At 49.4% G+C, this 24641-nt stretch overlaps 2 protein-coding genes across 3 annotated transcripts; one reads left to right on the forward strand and one right to left on the reverse strand.

Annotated features, from left to right (window-relative positions):
* Nucleotides 1-347: 347 nt before the first annotated feature.
* On the reverse strand, nucleotides 348-7124 carry LOC136791815 (uncharacterized). The gene is made up of 6 exons (XM_067004572.1): nucleotides 5752-7124; nucleotides 2686-2973; nucleotides 2132-2185; nucleotides 1623-1727; nucleotides 1420-1466; nucleotides 348-1210 (listed from the first exon to the last, which is right to left on the reverse strand). Exons 1-6 carry the CDS (start codon nucleotides 5810-5812, stop codon nucleotides 1103-1105), a joined length of 663 nt encoding a protein of 220 aa, XP_066860673.1. The 5' UTR covers nucleotides 5813-7124; the 3' UTR covers nucleotides 348-1102.
* A 2308-nt stretch (nucleotides 7125-9432) lies between these two features.
* GFOD2 (Gfo/Idh/MocA-like oxidoreductase domain containing 2) lies at nucleotides 9433-23616 on the forward strand. 2 transcript variants are annotated; one of them, XM_048068981.2, is made up of 3 exons: nucleotides 9433-9599; nucleotides 13878-14221; nucleotides 21346-23616. In XM_048068981.2, exons 2-3 carry the CDS (start codon nucleotides 13963-13965, stop codon nucleotides 22242-22244), a joined length of 1158 nt encoding a protein of 385 aa, XP_047924938.1. In that variant the 5' UTR covers nucleotides 9433-9599; nucleotides 13878-13962; the 3' UTR covers nucleotides 22245-23616. The 2 variants fall into 2 exon arrangements, with proteins under 2 accessions (XP_047924938.1, XP_047924939.1); XM_048068982.2 differs by lacking the exon at nucleotides 9433-9599 and having other exon boundaries at nucleotides 13932-14166.
* Nucleotides 23617-24641: the final 1025 nt, after the last annotated feature.

Below are 24641 nucleotides of genomic sequence, written 5' to 3' on the forward strand. Positions count from 1 at the left end.
TCTCGCGTGCCTCCAGGCATGTAGGCTGGAAACACTCCCCAAGAGCAATGGGCATGGTGGCCAGGAGAACCAATACATCTCTTTCAAACGGCAGTTGCTCCTCCAGCTCCTTCAGCTGCTTATGCTGCATTTCATTCCTCCCCATTTAATTTCTGCCTTCTCTTTTCAAGCTGCAGCACTCCCAGCAATCCTCCTCTTCCTCCAGGTCTATGAGTGTCCAGGAGGAGGCTGGTGAGGAAGTTCTGCGACTGGTGGAGCTTATTTGTGCCCCACATTCCCTGGCTACCTCAATGCCTTTATTAGCGTCCCTCCCCACTCCCTGGCAATTCATTCAGTGCTTCAGCTCAGTCCCCACCAGCAGGATGTAACTGGCAACACTGACAGCAAAAAACTTCACCTTTTATTTTTATTTTTTCAAATTAGAGTAAAGCTCTATATACACAAGGACATGTGTCAATTCCTGGTATAAAGCAAATCATTTCAGCTGTAGCCACGTTGGACCTCTGCAAAGCAAACTATTCCTTTCTGTCTTGCTTCTTGTATTTCAAGCGAGTGAATCAGACAAGGGTGAAATTCGTCACAGAAGATGCCTGCTCTGGACATAGCAAGGAAATCCAGAAAATTGCTTCAGGGCTTTCACAGCGCATACATCACCCAGTGCTGGCAGGAGAGCTTCCCAGAGGGCCACTTGCTCCAGCACTACTGGGACACTGAGTGCTTCCCAGGCTGGGGCGGCCACACAGCGCCTGCTGCTGATACTGAGGCACGGCGCAAGTTGCTAGAAGTGGTCACCACTGATAAGCTGCTGAGGCCTTTCTGCGGGATGACAAGGGGGACCTGTCCCAGCTAGAGAGCTGGCTTCCACCTCAGAATGTGAAGTATACGTACAGCCGCTTGGGGGTAAACAGAAGGTTTTGATGGCCAAGATTGCACTGCCTTAGAGCAGTGGTTTCAGATTGTGAAAACCAGACCCCTGGTTTTCAGGGATCGCAACTGTGGCAAGCATGTGACAAGCTGTTTGTCCCTCCTTTATCACTCACTTGCCCTGTGCCCAGTAGGAGAACCTTCCCTTTGCATCAGCAGCACGGGCATTCTCAGCTCTCTACTTCTGTTGTGGTTTTATCTCAGCGTAAACAACTTCTGAGGCAGCAGGCTTCGTCTCCGTCTTTTCAAACTTCAGCTTCGTATACACCACCTCCTCGTTTTGAGGCTGCAGAGGAAGACAGCAGTAAGCAGGCCCTCGGCTGTCAGTTCTGCACATGCCCTGGCACTGGCACAAGTTATTTGCCACTGGCCAACTGCTGTACAGGAGGCCCTGGCTTGCTCAGAAACTGTTGCTCTGAAGCCCTTTAAACGGGCATTCAGCTGCTCTTTGTTAGAGAGAACAGAGCAACACATGAAAAGCTCTCCCCAGCTTACCGTGCTGAGCTGATTCATCTCTGCCACATGCTTGCTTTCGGATTTTCCTGAAAAAGAAAATGTAGTTGACTATCATTAATTTTAATGCAGAAAACGCCTGCACGGCAGGCATTTCCCATGTCTCAGTTCATCCAGAGAAGGTCATGAGACAGCGCTCGCCAGCTCCCACTGGAGACGGTGGTGTAGCCCAGGCTCAGCCTTACCTTTAGCATTCCTTTGGTTCCTTCTGCACAAACACGCCAAAACACAAATCAGGAAGAAAAGCGACAAAACCACCAATCCAGGGATGATATACGTGTGGATGATTCCTGCGTTACACAACAAGCACAGGATGCACATGAGCTGCTGTCCCCACACCACAGCTTGCAGCCCCGCAGCAGGAGCGCTCCCAGAGCACCCAGCTGGCTCACGTCTGCACCCCAAAACACCCACCACCCTTGCTGACAAAGCCCTGCTGGGGAAGGTCCCTAGAAACTCATCCAAAAGGCTCTGCCAGCTGGGGGCCATGCGTGGCAGCCCCCTCCCCACATTGCTGGTGCTCATGGCCTGTGACTGGCTGGTGCCCACACCAGTTTGCCAGGAGCTCAGACATGGGAGAACAGCAGGAGCCATTTCCCTCCTTTCTGCCCCTCTTTCTCCCTAAGAACTCCTACAGCCTCCTCATAGCTGCAGACAGTTCAGGCTCCAGCACTTCGGGGCCGTGGTGCCTCACCTTCCTGGATCTGAGGCTCAGGGGTGCTGGTCGGAGACGTCTCAGGCTCAGATTCTGGAAGGCAGAGACACAAGTGAATGCCCAAGTGGAGGCAGCAGGTGCCATGCTCATCGCTCTGCTTTCGGCAGGGACGCCTGCAGTGTCAGATCAAAAACTGCAGAGGACTGAGGGAGACACCTGCTCCTCCTGCAGCCTAGGCAGAAGGGTCTGCAGGAACCCAGAGCAGGAGGTGCTGCCAAAGCCCTGAGCTCAGTCCCCATTGTTTCTCAGAGCCAGGAGATGTGCATTGGGACCGAGGGCTGGCTGTAGGCTAGCTGTCAGCCATAGGGAAGCAGAGATAATGTAGTAGTTGTTCCCCCCGCCCCAGCCTCCATGGCTTCATTCCATCCCCCAAAGCTCACTCTGGCAAAGAGCTTCTGGAGTAGCTTAAAAATTGCTCCTGAACCTCAGAGCTGAAGTCACTTCCCACCCACCAAGCGAGGCCCCCTCTCTGTCTCTGCCTCACCCCTTCCCCTCTGTGCTGCCATGGGTGTTGGTGGCCTCATGGCTCTTACCCTGCTGGGTCTTGTTGGTTCCATCTTCCACCCCGGATGCGTTCCTCATGTCACATATGCATGTTGCTGGTTTTGTTTCATTCACACTTCCAAAAGCAGAACTATTTTTCTCATATAAAAAGTGAATCACAACTTTCTCTACCTTCTCCTCCGTCACGTTTTTGATTTGGTCTATAAACTCTTTCACCGTCTTGTCAGTGCTGTTTGACACCATCTGGAACAGAGACTGGAAGCTGAGCTCTGACACATTGATAGTCAATAAGGAGACTGGAGGCTGGCAAGGGAATCCTGCAGAAAAAGAAACACGAAGGGCTGGGTTTATGTTAAGAAATACCCACTTCCTCCATGTGAAGCCCTGAGGATGTCAGCTGACCCCCTTCCCAGGCATCAGGCTTAGGGACATCTCCAATTCTTTTTTCCCCTGCCTGTTTTCACAGAACAGAACCACAGAATCGCTTGGGTTGGAAGAGACCTTAAAGACCATCCAGTTCCAACCCCCTGTCATGGGCAGGGATGCCACCCACTAGATCAGGTTGCCCAGGGTCTCATCCAACCTGGTGATGAAAACCTCCAGGGATGGGGCATCCACTAAAGGGGAAGGACCAAGTCCATCAACCCATTGGCAACACCTTTCCAGCAGCCCAGAAAGCTGCTGGTCTTTTTGTACGGGGGGTGCATTCCCTTCACACCCAGGTTCGTTCATGTAAAGTTGCTTTCCAAACTGTCAGCCCACGGCATGGATGGGTGCAAGTGGCTTTTGCTCCCCGGGGGCAGAACTTTGCATTTTCCTTTGTTTAACTTCATGAGGTCCCTCTCTGTCCAATTTCTTGAGCTTGTCCAAATCCCTCTGAAAGACAGCACAAGCATCTGGTGTGCTCTTCCCAATTCGTTACCTTCAGCGAACTTGTTCAGCCTGAGCTCTGTCCTATCATAACTGATGATGTTAAAATCGATTGGATCCAGCATTCAGCTCTTGGGTAGACCACTAGTTATTGGCCTCTTGTTGTGTGGGCTTCATGGTACTATCAACACCTTTTTTGCTCTGCAGTCCAGGCAGTTTTTGATCCACCTTGGTGTCTATTTACCTAGTCCGTGTAACTTTTGTTTGTCTACGAGAATGTTATGGGATACAATGTCAAAATGTTACTGAAGTAGAGATAAACAACATTCACAGTTCATCTTGCCCACCGTCGCATGGTCACTGCAAGTGAAGTTGCCCTAACCTTAATATTCCTGACCAGCTCTCTCTTGTTTGTATACACCAGGTCTAGCAGAGCATCTCCTTTCATCAGATTCTCGATCACCTGTGTTAGAAAGCTGTCACCAATGCTCTCCAAAAGTTTCCTGGAGTGTTTGACAGCTGTGGTTCGTATCCCTCCAGCAGATAACAGGGTGATTTAAGTCTGCCAGCGCCTGTGGAAATGGTGCTGCTTTTAGCTGCCTAAGGCAGCATCAACTATTGTTTACGATCAGGCAGTGCACAGCTGGTACTCACAATAGCATCACTCACATTGATCTGTCCGCTAATCCTGATCCTTAAGCTCTGAACTGTCTCTTTATCCATCCCAAGGCAGACTTCCATGAATTCCTGCTGCTTTATCAATAAAGGGCAATTTTCCTTTCACTGTCATCCTGGTCCTTAGCTATAAAAGGATCATATCACAAGCTTTGCTAAAGTCAAGGTATACAACATCTTCTGCTTCCCTCTTTTCCCTATAGCCAGTCATCTCATCATAGAAGGTAATCTGATCAGTCTGACCAAATCTGTGCCAATCTGGCACAATTCACCCTTGGTAGATCTATTCTGGCTCTTCCCAGTCATATTCCTATCTTTCCTGCTCCTGGAACCATTTTCCAGGAAGACTTGCTCCATAACCTTCCCAGAGACTAAGTACAAGGCTGTATTTGCTCAGGTCCTCCTCCTTGAATGTAGGCATAATGTTTGCTTTTTTCCAAACATCAGTTAACATTCTTCAATTATTGTGACCTTTCAAAAATGATGAAAGCAGCCTCATCATAATATCATCCAGCTCCTTCTACAACCCAAGTACAATTTATCTGGTCCCAAGGACTTAGGCACTTCTTAACTCCATCTTCTACGGTGGCTAACGCTTTACTCCAGTAGACCCGATAGTCTCTGGAAATTGAGAAACTGAAGAGCAGAATAGACCAGCAAAACATAACAGGGAAAAAAAAAAAAAAAAAAGAAAAAAGAAAAAAGAAAAAAGAAAAAAGAAGAAAGAAAAAAGAAAAAAGAAAAAAGAAAAAAGAAAGAAGAAAAAAAGAAAAAAGAAAAAAAAAAAAAGCACTGAGTACCTCAGCCTTTTCCATATCCTTTTCACTGTGTCCTCTGCCTCTCCCTCACATGAGTTAACTCATAATCTCCTTTAGCTTTATTTTTGCTCTCAGTGTATATACAGAAACCATTCTTTCTGCCCCTTCATATTCCTCACAAGTTGGAACTCCAGGTGACATTTGGCTTTTCTAACACTATCTGTGTGTGTTCAGGCAGTGTGTCTACATTCTCCCAGGCAGTCTGTCCTTGTTTCCACCTTTGGTGGACTCTTCTTTGTGTGTTTGGGACGAGTTATGAGCACGCTGTTTAACCATGCTGATGTCTTCTGCATTATGTTAGGTGTGTCCTACTTGAAAGAGCTTTCTGTTTCCTGCTCTGAAGAAGAGGCTGTTCTGAAGCCTGGGGACCAAAACTGGGTCCGTGCAGGCAGCTCCTGGAGCCTGTGCCCGGGCAATGGCAGGGGGGCCACTGCCAGGCACCTGGCGAGGCGCTGGTGCAAAAGGGGTGTTAAATGCTGCAGGAAGAGCAGAGCTCAGAGCAGATGGCAAAGCAGAGGCAGCTCTGTCCCAGACCTCTTGCAGGTGCATTACTCACACACAGGGTGCAGAGAGGAGGCAACTTTCCTGCAGGCACTTGGAGGGACTGGTGACGCAGCCCTGCGATTCCCTCCAGCTGCCCGCAGGCCATGGTCCCCAGCGGTGGTACTGCCCCTCACCCCCCCCTCATCCTCACACACCTCCCCAGAGTGAGGTCTCGTCCTCTGGACTCACCTGCAGGCAGCCAGGCGAGGAGCAGCAGGGGCAGAAAGCCGCTCAGCAGCAGGGTGCTCATGTCTCCTTCCTCGGCCAGCTCTCCAGAAAGCCTCCCAGCGCGCGGGGCGGAGGGGCTGGGGCCACGTCTTTTCCTGCGGCACTGGGGCGGTTGCTCTGCACCGCTCACCCGTGCTGTGCAGGCAGTTCCTCTTGCACGCCAAGGTTTACCCTCTCCTCAGTTCCTTCACTTCAGCCTGACGTTATCTCCTCTCTCTGCTGCTTGATTCCATCTCATCTCAACCATGTGCTCTTGGCTCTGACACAACACACCACAGCCAGCCATGTGTGTTGGCGGTTCCATGCTCTTTCCTATCCCAGCCTGGTGGCTCACTGTCACCAGCACGGGTGGGTGAAGTGCATGCCCCATGGGTACAGGGGGAAGGGCTTCCCAATTTCCCTTGCCCTTGGAGCCCTTTTCACACCAGGGGACAGACCCCTCTGAGGAAGCAGTGCTCCCACTGCTGGGGGACCAGGCGTGTATTCACACTGCTGGTGACAACAGGAGAGGCCGTGCCAACCCCAAAACACCGCGGCCACTCTGTGCGTGGTTTGACATAGGGATGGGTTGACCAGATCTTGCCAGCTGCCCGCGCGTGGGCTGTCAACACAAGCTTCTGCCTGGCCAGGACAATGCGCTCTGGGTGGCCCCTCATGCTACCCAGCCGCCTCTGGCTGCAGGGATGCCAGGACAAGATCCCCGGGGCACCACTATTGCCCCTCTTCTCCCCAGAGCTGCTCCCTGCTCCCAAGAGCCAAGAAAGCCTGCAGCTGCAGAAGAGCAAGAGCAGGCACTGCTGAGTGGCCATGAGGAAGAGGATCCTCAGCATAGGTACCCTGCAAAGCCCAGCTGACTTTCAGTGTGTGTCAGCCCTCAGGAATCTCAGACCCAGGAGATTAGAGAAGTCCAGAGAAAAGTGGACTTTCCCTTGGTCAAAGAGGATCGGTGATGGAACAGCCCATCCTGGAGGTCACCTCCAAGCATGTGGAGGATAAGAAGGTGATCAGGAATAGTCAGCATGGATTCACCAAGGGGAAGTCATGTTTGGCCACTCTGATAGCCTTCTATGATGAGATGACTGTCTGGGTAGACAAGGGGAGAGCAGTGGATGTGGTCTACCTTGACTTCAGCAAGGCTTTCAACACCGTCTCCCATAACATCCTCATAGACAAGCTCAGGATGTGCGGCCTAGATGAGCGGACGGTGAGGTGAATTGACAATTGTCTGGATGGCAGAGCTCAGAGGGTTGTGTTCAGTGGTTCAGAGTCTAGTTGGAGGCCTGTAGCTAGCGGTGTGCCCCAGGGGTCAGTACTGGGTCCAGCGTTGTTCAACTTATTCATCAACGCCCTGGACGATGGAACGGAGTGCACCCCCAGCAGGTTTGCTGACGACACAAAGCTGGGAGGAGTGGCTGGTACCCCAGAGGCTGTGCTGCCTTCAGAGGGACCTGGACGGGCTGGAGGGTTGGGCCGAGAGGAACCTCATCATGGCGCTCTGAAAGGTGCTTGACACTCCACTCCAACCAATCTGCCTGTGGGAGTTGTCAAGGGCCAAGCAGAGGGCCAGTCTTTAATGGCAATGACGGTAACGTCCGCTCCAGTGTCCACCAGCATCTTGCACTGGCTGGAGGATGGGTGCTCAGAATTATTCCACAGGGTAACAGTAAGCGTTGGCCGATGCTGGGCTATGTCGGCGGCCCAAAACACCTCGGGGAACCCGGATGACCCGAATCCTGCTGCTCCCCTGATAGCATCCACACCCTTTGGTACTACTGCTCGGGAAAGAATCAGTTGAGCAATTCTAGTTCCCGTTGGTATTGACAATGGTGGAGACGGTGTCCGAGCCATAGCTTGGATTTGTCCGTTATAGTCGGCATCAATTCTCCCCGGCAAAACAAACAAGCCGGTCAAAGTTGTACTCGATCGGCCTAGCAGCAGTGCATACAGCCACTCCCTGTCGGTCCTTTGACGTTCAATGGGATTTTATGACCGCGAGCACCCCACAAGGTGGCGTCTGGTACTGTGGAGACATCCGCTCCGGGGCTCCCTCTGCTTCTGGCTGAGAGGGTGCCCGGCGGGGCAGCTGGCGGCGCTGGACCCCGTGTTAGCATCGCACTTGGAGCCCCCAAGGTGGGAGGTTCCCCCTCCGACCGGGGGCCGGGGGTGCCGGTGTCCCCGCCGTTTCCCCGCTGCCCCCCCGCGTTGTGTCGGGAGCGGCGCTGCCTCGCCCAGGGGCCTCCCCTCCCACACCCGGGACACGAAGTGGCCGGGACCGGATCCCAGGGGCATGCGGAGACTTTGTGGCTCGGGTCTCCACACCGATAGCATTTTTTTCTGACCCTGGGGGTCCTGACTGATGGTCAGTGCTGCTGCAAAAGCGGACGCCAGCGATTCGGTGTGATGTTCGATAGAGCCCACTCGGTTAAACGCCTCTATTATCTGAACTAGCGTTGCATTCACAGGCAGAGCCTGTAGCACCTTTCTTCAGTCGGTGTTTGTGTTTTCTACCACTAGCCTTTGTAGCAAGGCGTCTTTTGCTTCCCAATTGTCAATCTGCTTATCTAGCACATCGCGAAGCCGATCGATAAACCGCATGTATGGCTCAGACACCCCTTGCTGGACCTTTGTAAAGGGCTGCGCGGGCTCCCCTGTCTCTGGGATTGTGAACATTGCCTGGAGGGCCAGGGTCGCGGTCAGCCGGAGAATGCCTGGATCTAAATTTGCCTGAAGGCGCGGATCCGCCATCAGGTCTGTACCCATCAGTTGAGGTATATCCACTCTGCAAAGCGGATCCCCCGGCTGCCTTTCTAAATTTCGGAGCGCTGCGTGTTTGCACAACTCTTTCCATTTCTGTTCCCATAATAACTTTTGTGTCGGAGTTAATATCGTCGCCGTCACTTGCCAAATGGGGTTAAAAGCTGTCCCGTCATGACATTCTCCAGCAGGAACTGCGTAAACGGGGCCGATAACCCATAAGCCGTCACCGTCCTATGTAGTTCTTTAATAAGGTCCCACTGGAAGGGGTGCCAGTCATTTTGCCCACGATCCCGAACTTGGACTGGAAAATCGAGCCCTGTGCGCCCCCCCCCCCCCCCCTTTATTGCTTCTCTCTGAAGTTGTTTCCAACGATCTCGGGGGTCAAAGGGAATGTGGCTGACGGCCGCTGAGACGCTGCCCCCCCTCTGCTCCCAGGTCTGCCAGGTTTTCTCCCTCCAGCGTTCTGCAGTCACCGCTTTTTTTTTTTCCCCCGCCTGCGCAGCCTGAGCGGCCGCTGTCGCTCAAGGGGACGAGCTTCGGTGATGAAACTGCCCGCCTGACGGGTGAGGGGGGAGCAGCGGATGATGTCTGCCTGGCCTTCAGTACGGCCAGGGAATATAAAAGTAAATAGCTCTCTTCCCTCACAAACGCCCTGTCTCTCCTCGCCCGCTATCAGCCCCGAGGCCTGGCCGGGCGGGTCGCAGCCTCGCTGCCTTCACCCCGGCCCGGCCTGTGCCCGCCCAGCCTCCAGTGCAGCCGCCGCGCCGCCCTCCAACTGGCTGCCGGCGCTGCCCGTCAGCAGAAGACCCGCCCCCTCTCCCGCGTCCCGCCTCGCGATTGGCCGCGCCTCCCTCAGCCGCCGAAGGCGCTCGGGGCGCCGCCATTTCAAGAGCCCGTGCCCGCCCCAGCTCCCGAGCAGGCGGCGGGGCCGGTCAGGGCGTCGCCGCGCCGGGAGCGAGCAGCCGCCGCCGCGGGAGCGCGCCCGGTGCCGGGATGCGCGGGGCGGAGGCGGGGCGGTGGCGGCGGGCCCCTCGGCGTCCCTCCGGCGGCAGGTAAGGGCGGGGAGGGGCCGCCGGGGCTGCCCGGGGCTGGGAGCCGCGGTGCCGCGGTGTCGCCCGCCGCTGCCCCCGTGGGGTCGGGTCCCGCGGGGACCGTCGCGTCTTCCGTGGCGCCGAGTCCCGGGAGCGCTGGCGGGTGCGTGCCCCGGAGCCCCCAGCTCCGTCCTGCGGCTCGGGGCCGGGGCCTGGGGCACGCCGTGGGGTTCGGCGAGGAACGGGGACGGTTGGCGGTGTGGAGCGGCACGCAGCGGCGAGATGGGATCTGAGAGCTTTGAGCGCCTCTGTGCGCAAAATTCAGTTCGGGGGGATGTCACAGGCGTGGCTCGCCTCATCTCTCCGAGGAACAGAGCGGTTCGGGTCTCCTGACGCTCGGTTCAGGCTGGTTGTCGCTTGTTTCCACGGAAGGGTTCTGAGAAAAGCGTTCCCCTGTTTGATGACTGGAGATACTGGTGTGCGATGGCTTTCCTTTTCAGAAAGATTGGCTTATAAAAAGCTTTTCACGATTTTTTTTTCACGATCAGGCTCCTTGGAAGCTTTTAGACTTGCTGTAACCTGGCGTAAATGGCACCCAGCTTGTGGCTGGAGCTCTGAGGGCGCGGAAGCAGGCGCTGCCCTCAGGGTCAGGCCTCTCCTTCCTGCAGCCAGGAACGTCGCGAGGCGCTGGAGCTGCAGCCTGCTGTCAGGGAGGGACCCTTTCACCTCCTGGGGACACCCGGCCCCACGTGCCGCTGCGGCTCCGCGTGCCCAGAGCTCAGTGAGACCCTCAGAGAGAGCGCTCTGGCTTTCCAGGCCTCCGGTCCGCACGTGCTGGCCTCCACTCCAAATCGTGTTTGCAGATCAGTCAAACTACAGAGGGAGACCATTGCATTTTCCGTCTCCAAATATCACGGCCAGACCATGCAAGAACATGCTGGCCACGAGCCTGAGGAGGAGTGTGCAAAGAACAGGGCGAGGATGTGCTGAAGCCTCGCTCCCTCTCCTGTGCTCTGCTACTTACTGCACTTGGTGCGACCTGTGCATATTTCACAACCCTTGAGGCATGCCCTGAGCTTGTCTGGCCTCCCTTTGACTCCTCATAAATGGTTAATCATGGCTTTATTACCATCCGTGACATCCTGCAGCGATGTCTTTTTCGGATTGAGGAATCTTTGCTTGCCTAGGTCTCCCTTGCATAGAAGATGTTGCATGCTTTTTGTCGCCTTTTTCTGAGTCTTTTTTTAGCTCTGCTTTTTTTCCTCTTGGATGAGAAGCGTCAGAGAGGTATGCAGCCTTTCCAAGAAAGGTACCTTGGCGACTTCTGCAGGGTGACAGCGTTGTTCTCCTGGGGCTTCCATGCGTTCTTAGCAGACTTAATGACAGCTGCCTCTTACGGCAGCAGTGGCCTCATCCTGACGCACTGGGGTTTGGATCGCTTCCCCGGGGTGGCCTCAGCTGGAGTGCCTCACCCACGGGCTGTTGATGCATCTGTAAGGTGTGTGTGTGCGGGGTGCGTATCCCTTGTCAAAAGCTTCTGGAGAACGTCCTCTTGCGGTTCTTTCAGTGCGTATTCTAGCTCTGCCCGCACTGCATCCTGCGTGCATTGCCGTGACTTGTCCTGCATGAGGACAGTGTTTTCACTGCCCGTCGGTACCGGCGTTGATCCCACCGTGCCCGTCCCAGCAAACCAGCACTGTCCAGCAGGTGAAAGATGAGAGAGGTGGTAAGAGGCTGCAGGTGGCTCTTCAGCGAGGGAAGAGAAGCAAGCCCTCTGGTCAGTGCCACACGTGCCTGGGGGGTGGTCTCAAGCTCTGTTAGGTCCTACAGCTGTGCAAGCCATGTTTTCATGTGCTGGGAGTGTGGCTGCACTGCGACAAGTCATTGCTGAGGCTGGGTTTGCCAGACCTTGATGACACCGGGCTTTTGCTGTGGTACTAGTGGTGAGCAGGCGTCCTTGTCTTGTACCATCAAGAGCTGGTCTCTGTGGAAGTAAAACACCGGGATTTATGGTTTTGTGCCAGTATCTGTTAGCAACAGTGATGCAGCAGCGCGTTTTGGGAATATGAATTTTCCAAAATATGAAAATGAATTCTACCTCCCTGAGATTTTTAAGAGGTAGTTGGATGGGAGACAGAAAAAAATAAAGCTTAGAATGAGCAAGTGTTATGGAAGTCAGCTTATCTGTTGGGTATGTTAAGTGCTGCAATGTGCTCTTAATAGTATTCTCAAAGATTCCATCCTTTTCTAAAGTCTTGCCATGCTGTGTAAATTTGACATTGCTGAGCATGTCTGTACGACCTGGTGCAAGCATGCACGTACCTTGTCTGTGTTCCATATCGTTCAGTTTGTCTGTTCGAAAGAATATGGTGTTCTTCACTGTGAGTGGTTTTTCTTCTAGCCTGTAAACCCCCAAATCTATATGTGGGGGGCTTCAACGTGTATCTTTGCATTTTGTCCAGTGGCAGGATTTTATTATTCTTCACATTATTTATAAAAGCCTGAATAGAAAACATATTTCCTGTCAGTACATTACCACTTCATGCAGAATAATAAATATTGTCTAGATCCTCTTGGTTCCATCCATATTTGTGTGTGCCTCTAAATGTCAAATAAAAGGGAGTTAATTCAAATGACAGCCAATGACTGTACTACAAACCTAACATCACACTGAACAAGGAAAAACATACGGAATTAATTCAGTAAATATTTCATAAGATGTTCTACAGCATCTGTAAATATTTGTGTTTTACAAAATAAAAATTCACACGTGCTGATATTTCTGCTTCCTGGTTTGGTGTGTACATCACAAAAAGAAATTCATTAAGGGTTGTGGTTTTGCCGTGCTGGTCAGTGCAGGCAGCCCCCAGGTTACCAATGTGCCACCAGCATACAGAGCATTCGCCCTGTGGGCAGTTTGACTTGCTTGCTAGTGATCCACAGTGCTGTGTTGGGGTTTGCTTTCACATGTTGTAGCTTACTGAAAGTGTTTTAGGATGGGGAGATGTGTAACCATCTTTTTCACAAACAGATCGTGACTCCTGTTGTTTGATTGATTGTTTGGTTTGGTGTTGTTCCCCCCCAGGGGCATTAATCTGTTTTTGGTACCTGTTGTTTATACAAAATAGTATTTGCTTTTCCATCCTAAGCTTTTACAGAAAGCTGAATTTGTCGTGATTATAAAATCAAGAGAACTTTCCTTAGAAGAAATGGCTTGCTGCCGGGCAGCAGGGGTGCAGTAGGTAGGGTTCCCAAAGGCCATGGTGCGACACGTCGAGGGCCTCGGACATCCTGGAGTTAGCATCGTGACCATGCGAGGAAGTTCAGCCAGATGTGGCCAGTGCAGGCCTGAGACACACTGGCAAGCAAGGATCAGAAGGGATTTATTTACTGGGAAATACTTGCAAGAACAAAAGAAGTGTGACTTAACCAAATGGTTGCGCGTAGGGAATACAGTGACTGTGTGCAACAACCTGTGTTCCTGGAGGTTAAATGTCATGGGCAGAGGGAGATATTTTTAACTGGTCCTCAGTTAAGTAAAACTTCTGAGTTTTAACTGCTTATTGTGGACACAGATGAGTCCCCTCTTCCTTTCTGAAGCAGCCTTCTGGATGTCTGGACACCGCCATCGTGGCTGTTAGCCTTCTCATCTCCAGGCTACATGAGCTCAGTGAACACAAGCTTTCCTCACAGGACGTGTTTTCTAGACTTTCTCTGTAGTGGCTTAACTACTTGCCATAAGTTTGTTAAGCTCCAAATAGCTGCTTTCAGTTTGTATATTTAGGTAGGAAGAAAGACATATGCACCCACAAGCTTGTTATGTTCTTCCACCAGTATTGGTTGGTCTAACAGAAGATATTACCTCTTCTCACAACCCTTTATCTCGTTTAGAGGCTTGCATCATCACGACCACAGCAGTGCTGACGTGATAGCCTGCGTGTGCTGTCCCCTTGATGCTTCGATTACTCCCAGTTTGTGCCTCGCTGCCTCTGCTTTGTCCCCCTGCATGCTCCTGTGTCTGAGCATTTCCTGCATTTCGAGGCTCGGGAGGGCCTCGCGACTTGTCAGGCTGCTTTCTATCCATTCTTCGTGGCTTCTGCAACAGGACTGTTTGGCTTGTCCCTTAAAACTATTTCTCCAAGTATTGCAAGGTGTGTTTTTTTTTTTTTTTTTCATTCAGGAGAATCTTTGAAAATTTTGAAGGAGATGAAGGATAAGTGCTAGCAGTCAGGCTATAGATGCCTTTGACTTCAAAATATGGCTTTTGTTTGTATTGACTTGTAACTTTCCATGTTCTAGGAACTGTGGATGGAGCGGAAAGCTGAGGAGCTGAGCACTTCGTTGAAGGCCCACGTGTTGACCCTGATGCTTGAATGAATGCAGAATGGAAATGCTTCCCGGAGTGGGTGTGTTTGGAACTGGCAGCACCGCCCGGGTCCTGGTCCCCTTGCTGCGAGCAGAAGGCTTCTCTATTGAAGCACTCTGGGGAAAGACTGAAGAGGAAGCGAAGCAGCTGGCAGAAGAAATGAATATTTCCTTCTACACGAGTCGGACTGATGATGTCTTGCTGCACCAGGACGTAGATTTGGTTTGCATCAATATCCCTCCACCCCTAACTCGGCAAATTGCTGTGAAAGCTCTAGGTACCTTTTTATTTTTAGAGTTGGACCAAAAATTCATAACTAATTGGCAGATTGAAATTTAAAGCTCAACATGATTCTGGTTCTAGCAAGGTGCAAGTACAGTACGAAAGGTTTTGCTTGGAATCGGTAGCACCATCTGCAAGGAAGGTTACCTAGATTTTATTTTTATTTTTTAGAACTACTTATAGCATTGAAAATCTTGAATCTATTGGGCTAAAATTTTCCGTATATTCTTCAGACTGAACTTGCAGTGGGGAGATTTTTATTAAAATAAGCTACTTCAGAAAGCATGCTGAAGTAGAAAAATGTTTTCTTCCCATTTGGGGAAGAAAAAAACAACCTTGTTGTTTAATTCATTTCAGATCTTCCCATGCCTTGGAATGGGAACCTGAAATTTGTTTTGGGGAGAGGGGGAAGGGAGGGGAGACTTTCAGCTCTGCTTGTTGTTCCTCCACAAAAGCAAACTTGAAAGTTAAAAGCCCTTGAATAAAAAATGTGCGTACACGCTCAGTAGAATTGTGTGAGTCAAGACCCAAATCCTCTGCGGATGCTGTTTTCAGCAAGCGTGCCGTGCCCCTTGCCACCTCTTGGCGATGCCTTTTCTCAGTGTCTGTAACAGGCTGCTATGGTCCCAGGTGCGGACTTGCTGGAGGAATCCTTCACCTGGCGTGGAGGAGAGGGTAGGTGGCAGCTGGGGACAGCGGGAGGCATCCAGCGAGGTGAGCTGGGCGAAAGCGTCTGGGAGAGAAGGGAGAACTGGGCCGGGCAGGGAGGCAGGAGGCAGCCGCCCGGGCACCCCGGTGTTCCCTGGTTCTCCAGGGCATGGCTTTGTAGTGCTAATGTTCCCTCACCTCGCACAGCGTGGGGGTGCGTTTGTGTGCAATTCTGCAAATAACAAGTGTGAGATTTTTATTGTGTTTACAGCAGATCCACATGAGATAATTTTAGGATGGGTAATATCTCAAGCCGTGGGAGCGAGGGTGGTTTGTTGTTCTTAGCCTCTTTGCTCTGCAGTAATTTGTTTTGGAAGTAAACAGCTCCTTACACATTTGCAATGCCATAATGCTGCTTAGATATGCAGAGAGAGATTTTAGGGTTTTATAAGTTGTTAGATTTCTTTCTTTTCAAAGAACTACTGTTCTCTGAATTTAAAGTATTTTAATTTTTGAACATTTGAACTGTAAGTTAGAATTTATCTTTAAATATGCTAGAAATTCCTTTAAATGGTAATAACTATTTCAGTAGTTCTCTTGGCTCTTGATGGTCAAGCATGAACTGTGCTGAAAGGAGAGGATTGCACCTTCTCTGGTGGATTATTAACTAAAATGAATAGAGAGTGTTTCTTTGAAAGCTGACACTGAACAGTGGAGGCAAGGTGGTTAAGGCCGCTGCAGAAGTACAGAGGTGATGTGTACGCTTGACTGCAAGACAAGTATAGATAAGTTGGAAGGTTGAAAAAGCTGGGGAAGTCAATGGATGAAGTTGTCAAGGGCTATTTATTCTTCACTTCTGATTCCCAAAATATTCTGATCTGCAAAGTGCTGCAGGCAGCTCAGACCAGTATGATTCTGGCCGAGTCTTTCAGCTTTCTAGGTAGGTTAGTCGCAACAGTATTTTATATCTGCTGCCAAGTATGTCGTGGCATATCTGAAGCCAATGTTGGATAGCTTGCTATAATTCAGTGTTCTGGAGGAACAAAAAATGAGGGTAGGGCAGGTGACAAGTGTGTTTTCTGAACATTCAGATTGATACAATGATACTTGTAATTGGAAAACTCTTGGCTGCAAATTGTTTATGACAATAGATTAATAGATTGATGTCTTACCAGCTGAGACTGGGCTTTCGGAGAGATTAGATGTGGTATGGTGGTAAGTCTTATTCAAAAGAAGAAAAGAACGTACACTTTCGTTACTTATTTGTATACTCTTATTTATAATTTAAAAATGTGCTTGGTTTTTTAGTACTGGAAGTAAGGAGAGAGAGACCCAGTGTTTCCTGCCTGTGCTATTTGTTTGCGTAAGTTCCTTACTGACAGACACCCATAAAGAAGCCTAGGTACAGCCTTGGCATGACGGAGATGAAGTTGTAGCACTGGATTGAGTTCATGAACCAGACATAACAGATCAAAGCCTAGAGCATCATTCAAATTAAGATGAGTGTAATCTTAGGGTTTATCTCAGTAACAGGTAAAGCAAGAAGCTATTCTAAAATTTGTGCTTCTTTTGATCTGAGAGGAACTAAATTAATTTCACAAAATGCCTGTTTCGTGGTTGATGTCCCACAGCTGAAATGCATCCACCTTTGTGTGAGGTGAGCCCAGTGCCGAGTTCCTGGCTGGCTCGGATCACAAAGCGTGTGACGTGTGCGAGTGAAGCGAAGACTGGGGAGGCAGAGCATTAGAAGTCCTCAGAGGAGGATTTCTTTAAGACTTTAAAGGTAATGCTGCTGCACGTACTGAGCCCAGCCTTCAAACAGATGTCTTGTGGAGTGGCAACAGAGGAACTTCTTACTTGTCCAAGGAATCTTTCCGAAGTAGCTTGTTTGGCCCCCTGATTTTGTGGAGTCCATACAAATTATAGCATGTATATGTTAATTGTGGAGGAAAGAGTCAGAAAGGGCTCTATCACTGCACTGCGACAAATGCAGATCTCCTGTTCTTGAAACAGGATGAACAAGCGTGCTGTGAGTGCTCTTTGCATATTGTGCTTCCCATGTTTGTAACGAGTAGCATGGAGGTCCTTTCCATCCATATGCAAACAAGACGTGAAATGAAGGAATGCGTTTTGGAATGAGCATTCATTCACTGGGAGGCTCCTGAAGCAAACAGGTTTGAAACAGATGGTTATTCATGAAGAATCCTCAGACACTCCCAGCTGCTTATGACGGACACAGAGATGATTTGGTGTGCTTCAGCAGTGGCTAGGCGTACATCGTCCTAGGTGCAGCCTCAGGTTTCTTACATTATTCAGGGGAATCAAGAGCTGGGGCTTCTGTTTGGTGGAATGGACATACTTACGTAGGCTAAGTAGGTTTAGTAGTATGATTCGATGTTATAATTCATACGGAGAGAGGTGGGGCTGAGGATTTCAGGTGTTTATGGAAGGTGTTGGATGGGCAGTGGTGCATGCACCAGCCAGGCAAACAAGCAAGCAAGAAGAGCTGCAAAGCAGTGGCTGTCGTAGCGAGACTGCTGTCCCAGCCCAGCCATGCTGCAGGGATGCTGCCCTGCATGGGTGCCCCTCCTTGTTGCGTTCACGGGGACACAAAGGGCCTTCTCAGGGGAGTGGTGGGCCACTGTGTTTACAGTGTCTGTTTCCTGCATTGAATGCGTCAGGCTGCAGCCCCTCCAGAGCTGCCTCTTTAAGGTTTGTGCTTCACTTCTCTCATTTTTAATAAATATTCCCCTCCAACGGGGTGTCCTCCCTCCTTCTTGGCTTGACTGGCCCCCTCCCTGCTAGGGGGCCTGGTATTTCTGTCCCCTCCTCCTCCTTGTGGCTCTGGGCAGCCTTGACCAGGCAGAATGAGTTTTCTATGCTTGTGTTTTATTAATCACAGCTATAAAATACTTTGAGCATGGCAAGTTTTGGATCTGCTATGGCTAACCAGCTGCTAGAGAAGCAGAGACGCTGTGGCTGATGGACTGTGTGGATCTGAGTAGAGATGTAAGATTCCTTTAGGAGACAATACTCCATTTTATTCTGCTGTCCAGAAAGTGTCCCAACTCACCTGGTGGTTTTTTATTGCTTTCATAGGATGTGAACATGCTCTGAATCGGGTATTTCATTGATTGAAGTCATGATTTGGCTCTGTTAAGTTAGTGAGAGTTAAGATGTAGCTGTACTTGCTACTGGAGGCTGGTTCCGTGCCAGAGCATGAAATGCCTGAAGCATGTAAAATGGTGCCTTTCTTAAAACTGGTGTCCTTATCCGAACATAGAGAGAACATTAAAACAAAAATCATCTTTTCAGTGTTTTCATTTGTAACCAAAATGCTAGTGGAAAGGCACAGAGCAACCAACACCTCTCCTCGTACCCTCTTCAGGGCAGAGCTCCGCACAGCAGTTCTGGAAGACTTTAAAGCCTGAAGCCTGTTTCAGGGTTAGAGCCGTGACAGGGTGAGAGCTTCACGCTGCCTAGACAGGAGCACTAGGAGCATAGTTCCACGGTCAGCAGTGACATGCAGCAGTGGGAGCAAGAAATGCTTTCAGAGGAAGCTTACAGGGCTTGTGGAGGCACGGAGCTGGTAACGCAGGGTGCGTTGGCTGAGAAATGTCTTCCAGGACACGAAGGAGCACTGGATTCATTCAGTGGAGCAGGCTGCCTGTTTCTGGGGAAGGACAAACTAAGATAAGTTTTAGGGAGTAAGACTGACTTTCTAGTGTCTTAGGAGGACTGCAGCGGTGTACGGTGGCTGTTGCGTTCCTTCGGAGCTCTGAGATGTGCCCAGAGAAGACCTGAAGGGCTGCGATGAGCCTGCAGGCAGCTGAGCCACCTCTGTCCTCACTCACCGCCTCTGATGGGGGCAAACCCGATCTCTCTTACCACAGCCTGGCTTCCTTCCTCCCAGGCATGCAGCACAGCCCCTTCCAGGGGCTCAGACTCACCTGTGAGCTTCTTCTTTTAGCCTGGGCTCATTTGCTGCTGGGCTGGTGAGCTGGACTAACTCACAAAGGGCTCTGAGGAGCGCTCTGGCTGCATGCTGGCTCTGGTTCTCCTAGTTGGTGGGGATCTCAGTGGGAAATTTTGAAGGTGATTTAGGAAAGCAGCGTGGTATAAAGTTCAGGCCAAGACAATTGCCAATTGGCAATTACCATTGTCAAGATAACTGTAGCAAGACGAGGGCTGTAGGTTGCTCTGCAGCAGCAGGCAAGGCATGGCCATTGCACTGTAGGGGATCTGGTACCCATCTCCAACGCAGCCCTCGTCCCTTGCCGTCTCTGTAGGTGTGGGAACTGCTGCGGAGCTTCCCACTGAGGGCAGCTGCGGGGATGTCCCGCAGGTGTCACGGTGTCCCTGGGCAGCAGCTTCCCAGCCCATGCTGGCCTCATGCAGCAGCTGCCAGGCCAATACACGTGGCCCCACGCATCTGCCTCCCTCCTGCACCCTCAGCAGTGCTCAGCGGGCCGTGCTGAGCAACATCGGGGTGCTGTGCTGAGTGCCGTCCACAAAAGACATCTGATCTTAGCTCCTCGAGTGGCTCGGTCTGCGCTGGCACAAAGAGCACAGTACTGACACAAAGCCAAGTGAAGAGCAAGAACTGGGAGAAAGACCCTGCCACAAAGAGGGCGGAGAAGTGAATGTTTCGACATTCACGTGGTTGGTTTTACACTCTGAGTTGGCTACTGCATTAAATTATGTGCCAGAGGGCGGGGGGGGGGCGCATGAGGGGGAGGGAGAGCAGCACTGGCAGAGCACTGACTGCAGAGCTGTACCCCCGGCATGTGCAGATTGAGAGTCGCTTTCATTGTCCATTTCCTTTGAGAATTACATGATTTGTTTAGGATGCTGTCAAGATCCTCTTACTTTTACTCTTTTCATTTGTATTTTGATGTAACCTGGCTTGAGATGAATGCCATTTAAAATTACAGGGTGACGAGAAGGCAGATAACCTCAGCACTGAAATATCTCAAGAGGAGCTCAGCCGACCCTGGGGAATATTGAACAGAGAGTGGTGCAGGGACTGGTACAGGAGAGTCAGAAGTGGTCCCTGAAATGGGTTTGCTGGTGGGCAGCCAGGAGCATTTGGCAGGCTGAGAGACAGCATCCTCAGGGAGCATGACCCTGCCCTTCTTTGTCCATTAAAGCTTCTGCTGACCTGTACATATTCAGGTGCTTTCTTTGGAAGAGACCACTAAAAATTGTAGTTTTGTTTTCTGAGTGGACTTTGATTTAATTTACTGCAAATACATGTTCAGAGCTTCCTTTCCCATTAGTTGTCCCAGACTGAGTGGGGCAGAGCGATGCGTTGCAGGAGCTTGCTGGCCCCTGGACCACTTGGCAGTTCCTGAAAGTCTCACTTGGTGCAGCCAGGAGGTGGAGTGCTCAGTGCAGCAGCTGCTGCCATGTGGGATCTGGCTTCCCCCAGTACGCAAGAGTCTGATTTAAACACTTGTGCTGGTGTCATCTCATCCTGCAGATGACAGAAGCAAGGAGCGTGGTCCAGGAGGAACTTTCAGTGAGGCACCTGCTGCCCTGTGTTCCCTGTAAGAAACAGTGGTATGACTAGGCTGAGCTTCAGGTCTGACATCCTGAGTTAATGTCTGGAAACTTCTAGGTATATCCCTAGATACTACATTGAAAAATGCTTTGGATTATTTTATCAGAACAGGCATATACGGAAAAGTAAAGCCGTGCTGTAAAAAAAAGAGTGAGAATGGGGGAAGAGAGAGTACCAACAACACTGGGTGTAGGCGTTTGGTTGAATCTTCCATTGAGATGCTCTTTTGGATCATCAGTTTATTTATAATTTAAAGTATATTTAAAATAAAAAGACTATCCACACTGATTCAGGCTGGGCACAAAGTAAAGCACATTACTAATAACAAAAACCACAGTAGGTCATTTTGCGAGTGCTGCTCTCACTTGGGTAACTCATGCAGTCACCTTTGCAGTCCAATCATACGTGTGGCTCGTACATGCAGACCAAAATGTTTCATGTTACAAAACATTATTTCAAATTTTTGTATGCTGTACGCAGGCCACCACGTACCTTGTATTTCTATTAATCTATTACAAATAATAAATTCATAGTGATGATAAAATTCAAAATCAAATCTCCCCTTCGCTAACTTCTTCCCTGCAGAGTACATAGATCTCCATGATTTCTTCCCTTCTGGCTGTACAGGCATTCAAATAATTGTATAGCTACAATACTTAACTGGCATAAAAACATGACACGGTTCATCTATCATGATGTGAAAATGCTCTGTATTTATTTAGAGCTTCTCTCTGTGGGAGTTTGTCAGCTCTGCGACGAAAGCATCATGGAAGTATTCTTATTTTAGTTCCTGAACCTTTGCCTTTGAAAGCCTGACTCTTAAAAACTCTGCTGATAAACTTTGGGGCCTTGCATCATGTTTTGCTCATGAGTGCTGTATTATTTTTTTTTGTTTGTTTGTGCTGCAGGAATAGGGAAGAATGTGATCTGTGAGAAAGCTGCTACCTCTGTGGATGCCTTCAGGATGGTCACAGCTGCCAGATACTACCCCAAGCTGATGAGCATCGTAGGCAATGTTCTCCGTTTCTTGCCTGTCTTTGTGAAGATGAAGCAGTTGATAGAAGAACACTACGTGGGCAATGTGATGATCTGTGATGTACGAGTTTACGGGGGAAGCCTGCTCAGCCACAAGTACAACTGGATCTGTGATGAGCTAATGGGGGGAGGAGGTCTGCATACAATGGGGACATACATTATTGACCTTCTAACCCACCTCATCAACAGGAGAGCAGAGAAAGTCCATGGTTTGCTCAAGACTTTTGTGAAGCAGAACACAGCTATAAGTGGGATCCGCCATGTTACTAGTGACGACTTCTGCTTCTTCCAGATGCTAATGAGTGAGGGTGTCTGTTGTACCGTGACTCTCAACTTCAACATGCCTGGATCATTCATTCATGAAGTCATGGTGGTTGGGTCTGCCGGTCGCCTCATAGCTCGTGGGACGGACTTGTATGGGCAGAAGAACACTGCACTCCAAGAAGAACTATTGTTTACAGACTCTCTGACTGTCAACAAAGGCCTTTTGGACAAGGGGTTTAAAGACATCCCGCTGCTCTACCTAAAAGGAATGGTATACATGGTGCAAGCGTTGCGGAAGTCTTTCCAAGACCAGGAAGATCGTCGGACGTGGGATCATAAACCTGTCTCTATGGCAGCCTCTTTTGAAGACGGTCTGTACATGCAAAGTGTAGTAGAGGCCATCAAAAAATCCAGCAGGTCAGGGGAGTGGGAGGCTGTGGAGGTCATGACCGAGGAGCCAGATGCCAATCAAAACCTTTGCGAGGCGCTTCAGAGAAATAACTTATGAATATTCCTGCTTTGGAAAATAGGACAATTGATACTTCAGGCTGTAACTGTACAAATCCTCTCTGTTTTTAAGATATGTAGATTCTTATTTAATAATGTTTCTTGTTTTTTCTTTAAACATGTAAAATATGCCATGTTCTCATAGAAATGGTTCTGATTTAAATTGTTAAGAGTTCTAAATATTTCCGTTTTTTGTAAACGTATTAAATGTTTGTCTTGGAGACTTAGAAAAACTTGAATTGCCCTTTGCACTTGCAGTAGCTGAAGTGAAGCATGGATCTCTGCCATTGCATGGCTTGGGAATGGGACACAACCCCTCTTGCACAGGTCGCTTGTTTTAACAGTTTTAACAGGAGATTAAGAGAGCAAGATCAGGGAGCATCTGTTGTTTAGATGCCTTTGCCTTCTCTTGGAGACTGATTTAGTTTTACTCCTCAGTTGGTGAAATTTTATTAAAGAGTTCAGTGATGTAACATGTCTCTAAACTCACATAGGACAGAGTAGAACAGAATAAAGCTTGTAAAATAAGGATCAGCCTTTGGCTTTCTGCACATGTCAAATGTTTTTCAAAGTAATTTAAGCTGGTATTTTATTTAAATGATGCTATGAATTCCCTGTTGATGGTGTCTTGGCAGTTATGAGGAAAGTCTTTGGGAAGTCTGTCATATATGTGATTCTTCCATATCTGCAAACGTTTTCTTTCTACTCAAGAAACTGACTGCATCCAGCAGTTTTTTTTTTGCATAAGCTCTATTTCCATCAGTTGTGTTTACTGCCCGGCAGCACCCGGACCATGACTGTGGGGCCACATTCTTATTTCTGCAACTGTTATTAAATGCCTCACAGGCAAGGCACATTTCCACAACCTCACTGATAATGAAGCGGCAAAACCGTAACCTTCCAGGGATCTGAAGATAGAAGTAAGGAGGTATTGCCTACCTCTTGCAGCTCTTCTGTGTGCTGACTGGGAAACTGTCACACTACACACATGCTGATACCTGAAGAGAATGGGGACTGAACTATCATGAGCAAGTCTGCTTTGAATCTCAAACACTGGATATTAACTCTCTGGTCCTGCCCGCCCTCACACCCTCCTGCAGCTTGTGTCCGGTGGAGATATCTGTTGGCAGATCATGGGTGAAAGCTCATTCCATTTGAGAAATATTTTTCTCCAAAGCAGGTATGTGGAAGGGATAGTCCATTTTTACTACGTTTATTTTGTGTACTTGAAAGCTTTTTTAATGTATTATTTCCCACTAAATTGTAACTATGTATTTATGTATGTTAACATGCAAACCACTGTTTCATAAGCTGGTCCTTCCTGAAAAGAATCTTACTTGTTTTCTACAAAAATAAAAAGTTGTTTGAGGGCATTCTTCAGGCAGCTGTGTGCTTGAGTTTGATTTGGACAAGCTGAAGCCATCACAATAAATGTCAATGAGGGGCTCCCAGCTGGGGCTAATTACCTGTTGAGTCATTCCTTACCCCTGTGCTGCTAGCTGAGCAACCTGGGTGTGATAAAGTAGGAGATAACTCTGTGCTGTCCTTGCCGAGGTAGTTGTCATCCATTTATCACTAAGGGAAAGTAACTCCTACCAGAAGGTCCATTCTCCACCTCATTGCTCTTTTTTTCAGACTATAGCTGTTGAGTAGCTGATTTTTGGAGATACTTCTGTGTATCCTGGGTTTCCCATGTCAACTTTTGTGATTAATGGGATCTTTATTTTCTGCCTAACTGGTTGCAGGAAGTTCTGGAAGATGCAAACTAAGAAGCAAAATCCCCATGGTATGGATAGGACCATTCTTTAGCCAGTGTGTAAATGAGGTATTTACCTTCAAGGATTTATTTACTTTTGGCACACTTTAAAATTGACTGATACATCATTTTTAAAGGTTAGAGCACAGAACCAGCCAAGCTCCTCAACAACCTCATCTCTGCTCTAAGCTGGATGAAGAAAGTGGCACTGTTTTCAGCTATAGCAGGTGGACCACTGAAAGTTCTGCATCTCTCCACAAACCTTCCTTTCCAGGTAAAAGACTGGTCTGCCATAGCTCTGAGCATCTACTGTCTATGCGCTATGTAAAGCAGGTGAGTTAATGTCTCCTGAGCTCACCTGGGCCAGTCACTGCATTCATTCAGATAGAATAGCTCTGGCTTCTTTCATGCCAGTTTTGGATCTGTTTTAAAGCTGTTGTCCCTGAATTGAGAAGCTTCCTTTGTGCTACTGTCAAGCATCTGCCCAGGGCAGAAAATCCTGAAGTATGACTCCTACAGGAGAAGAAAGCACCAAGTATGTCCTGTTAGGCCTTGATCCCAGAGGAGGAAAGGGGATGCCAAGGCTCCTGGGTGAGCAGGAGCACGTCTTGTAGCCTGGCTACAGCCTGCAAGAAGCCGTCC

Source organism: Anser cygnoides, chromosome 12 (genome assembly GCF_040182565.1).
Source record: "Anser cygnoides isolate HZ-2024a breed goose chromosome 12, Taihu_goose_T2T_genome, whole genome shotgun sequence".
NCBI lineage: Eukaryota > Metazoa > Chordata > Aves > Anseriformes > Anatidae > Anser > Anser cygnoides.